Genomic DNA, 3259 nt, shown 5'->3' with positions numbered 1-3259 from the left:
TATAGGCTTAGACATACCCAAACACATAAACATGTATAACTTTGCCAAAACTTGACCGATTTTCATGCGGAATATCGTCTCGATCATTATTTGGTCTCTATATTAATTCGGTATACAAAATAGTTAACAACAAAAAAAATTTTTGTTAACCTCATAAGCAACGTATAGCTATACGTCAGGTATAGGCTTAGACATACCATACACATAAACATGTATAACTTTGCTAAAACTTGACCGATTTTCATGCGGAATATCGTCTTGATCATTATTTGGTCTCTAAATTAATTCGGTATACAAAATAGTTAACAACAAAAAAAATTTTTGTTAACCTCATAAGCAACGTATACGTCAGGTATAGGCTTAGACATACCCAGACACATAAACATGTATAACTTTGCCAAAACTTGACCGATTTTCATGCGGAATATCGTCATGATCATTATTTGGTCTCTTAATTAATTCGGTATACAAAATAGTTAACAACAAAAAAAATGTTTGTTAACCTCATGAGCAACGTATATAGATATACGTCAGGTATAGGCTTAGACATACCCAGACACATAAACATGTATAACTTTGCCAAAACTTGACCGATTTTCATGCAGAATATCGTCTCGATCATTATTTTGTCTCGATATTAATTCGGTATACAAAAGTAGCTAACAACAAAAAAAAATTTTGTTAACCTCATAAGCAACGTATAGCTATACGTCAGGTATAGGCTTTAGACATGCCCATACATGTATAACTTTGCCAAAACTTGACCGATTTTCATGCGGAATATCGTCTTGATCATTATTTGGTCTCTATATTAATTCGGTATCCAAAGTAGCTTACAACAAAAAAAATTTTTGTTAGCCTCATAAGCAACGTCAGGTATATACGTCAGGTATAGGCTTAAGCATCTCCCAAACCAGAGCGATTAAATCGCAGCGGCAGCGGCGCGAATATATAATTGCATTGCGTTTTATGAACGTATGCACACCAAAGCGGAGCGAATTCGTTTCGACGGCGAATTTGCAGCGTTTTTTTCCAGAACCGCGCATGCAGCGTTTTTTCCGCTTGCTGCCAAGAACGATAAAATTAGATTGCGCAGAAATTTGCTCATGTTCTGCGCTGATGACGTCACATGTGATGCATGTGTTGAGTTTTTGCCTTGTTTACATGTTAAATTACTATATTTAGGCTTTTAATACAATATAATTATAATAATATAATACGAGAAGCAGTTTTTAACTTATAATCATTCACTTTTATTGAAAAATATTTATTAAAAATCATCACATGTGACGTTTATGCGTTTAGCACGTCACCAGAAAATACAAGTGAGTTCATATATCCACACAAAATATTTATAACATATTAATATTTTTGTTTTGTATTCCATAGGGATGAAATAAAAAAAAGGGGTCATCTGGAGGTGCACCCTCAAAATGGCAACATTTTGACAAGGTGCACCGCATTTTGGGAGCTGTGAAGTCGGTCCACTTCACACATTGTGTACTGGATACTGCAGGTAAGCTGAAACGTATAAATATATGTTATGTTGTTTACTAATCGAAATTGTTTTTCAGTCGACAATGATGAAAGTTGGGAAAACTTTGTAAATATGTTGGCTCGAGAACGGGCTTCAAGTAAGGAGCCATCGCCACCCTTGGACTCCGATATACTGCTGTCTACCTCTAGTGTGCTGTCGCCAATAGAAGTAAGCAACGAATCTGAGGCTACAAGCTCGTCCGTAATGAGTAAAAGAGCAGTGGACAGCAGCATTTCGGAGTCCAATGGTAGCGATGGGCCACCTGCGAAGAGACAAAGAACAAATTTTAACCCCAAGCCGGAGATGACTGCTTACGAGTCGGCCATGCTCGCTGCCACCATCGAGGCAAATGAAAAGAGGACAAAAGAGATGGTGCGCTTCGGCTCCGAGCGTAATGAAAACTCGCTGCGGTTTCAGGAGAAATGTTTGGAGCTCTTGGAAAAACATTTGAGCAATTCAAATAAATAAATGAATAAATAATATTTTTGTAAATAATTTTCAAAAATTTTTATTTGTTATGAACATGTCTTGCAAGGGCTTTTCTAATGTTCTCTGCAGAACTGTCGAAATCATAGGCTGTACTCGAACTCTCAGGTTGAGTACGCACATTGGAGCCTGCCTCCCAATTTTCAGAAATGTCACTGTTGTGACAATTCAAAAAATTATGCAGAACGCAACACGTATATATAATATGCGGGACCTTGTCAATATGATTGTCGACACCTCTAACAATTCGACGGAACCGGGCCTTCAATTGTCCAAAGGCATTCTCTACAACTCTCCTAGATCTGGACAGAGCATAATTAAAGGACTTCCTTTCCTCGTCTTGCGTTGTGTTGAAGGGGTATGGCTTCTTAATCTTTGTCGACAATTTAAAAGCAGAGTCCGCAAGAAGCACCACACGAACGTCGACTCCACCGATGCGCTTTGAGTTATTTGAAAACAGCGTTGTGCAATCCAGCATCCTTTTTAAACTGGTGCTTTCAAACACCTGGGAATCATGGCAGCGACCTGGGGCACCCACATGCACATAAAGAAATCGATATCTAGAGAAAAATATACAATTAGTATATTGGTTAAAGATTAATTATATTGTCTTCTACCGAAAATCCACCAAAGCGAAAAGTATGGTTGAGTACCATCCTTTATAATTGTAATAATCTGCAGCTTCAGCTGCACGAGGGTGAACTTCGATGTGGCTTCCATCTATAAGAAATTTGTTTCATTAAAAGCTTCATAAAAAGGAAATCCAAGCGCTTCAAAGCCTTGCACACACTCCTCCAGTTTTTCTTGGGTCACGAAGTCTTTTGGCAGATATTCGGGTCCCAGAACTCGATGCACTTCAAAGCAAAATTCTTGAAGAATTTTACACACCATCGAGTCCGAAACGCCGAATAGTCTGCCCACAGCGCGATACTCCGACGATGACCCCAGAGTGTTAAGTGCTATGGTAATTCGCTTTTCTAAGGGAATGGCCTTCCGCATGACCGTGTCTTGCTTCAATCGCTCGGTCAATATGAGGAATGTATTCCTTTCCACTCGAAAATTCTCCTTGAAGAATGAATCCGAGTTGTTAGGCACGTCGTACTCCCAAAACTTTCCATGACGTTCCTATAGTACATCAATTATAGTTATATTATTGTGCCGGACAACGATATCACTGATATATACTTACAAGTTCCCGTACAGATGGACACTTTGGAATAGTTGGCTTTATGGCAG

General features: G+C 38.5%; 2 protein-coding genes across 2 annotated transcripts; one reads left to right on the top strand and one right to left on the bottom strand.

Annotated features, from left to right (window-relative positions):
- Positions 1 to 1414: 1414 nt before the first annotated feature.
- On the top strand, positions 1415 to 2005 carry LOC117782609. Its single transcript, XM_034619629.1, has 2 exons — positions 1415 to 1516; positions 1575 to 2005. Exon 2 carries the CDS (start codon positions 1610 to 1612, stop codon positions 2003 to 2005), a length of 396 nt encoding a protein of 131 aa, XP_034475520.1. The 5' UTR covers positions 1415 to 1516; positions 1575 to 1609.
- Positions 2006 to 2019: 14 nt separating this feature from the next.
- On the bottom strand, positions 2020 to 2701 carry LOC117782645 (putative nuclease HARBI1). The gene is made up of 2 exons (XM_034619667.1): positions 2641 to 2701; positions 2020 to 2583 (listed from the first exon to the last, which is right to left on the bottom strand). The coding sequence occupies exon 2, from the start codon at positions 2499 to 2501 to the stop codon at positions 2046 to 2048; it is 456 nt and encodes a 151-aa protein (XP_034475558.1). The 5' UTR covers positions 2502 to 2583; positions 2641 to 2701; the 3' UTR covers positions 2020 to 2045.
- Between the last annotated feature and the right edge of the window lie 558 nt (positions 2702 to 3259).

This window comes from Drosophila innubila, assembly GCF_004354385.1.
Source record: "Drosophila innubila isolate TH190305 chromosome 2L unlocalized genomic scaffold, UK_Dinn_1.0 5_B_2L, whole genome shotgun sequence".
Taxonomy (NCBI): Eukaryota; Metazoa; Arthropoda; class Insecta; order Diptera; family Drosophilidae; genus Drosophila; species Drosophila innubila.
The sequence above is the reverse complement of the archived record's forward strand: the minus strand, read 5'-3'. Positions and strand labels throughout refer to the sequence as shown.

What these genes read in the sequence shown, in the direction of transcription:
- LOC117782609 (XM_034619629.1), top strand. Translation starts at nt 1,610, where the DNA reads ATGTTGGCTCGAGAACGGGCTTCAAGTAAGGAGCCATCGCCACCCTTG.
- LOC117782645 (XM_034619667.1), bottom strand. Translation starts at nt 2,501, where the DNA reads ATGCTGGATTGCACAACGCTGTTTTCAAATAACTCAAAGCGCATCGGT.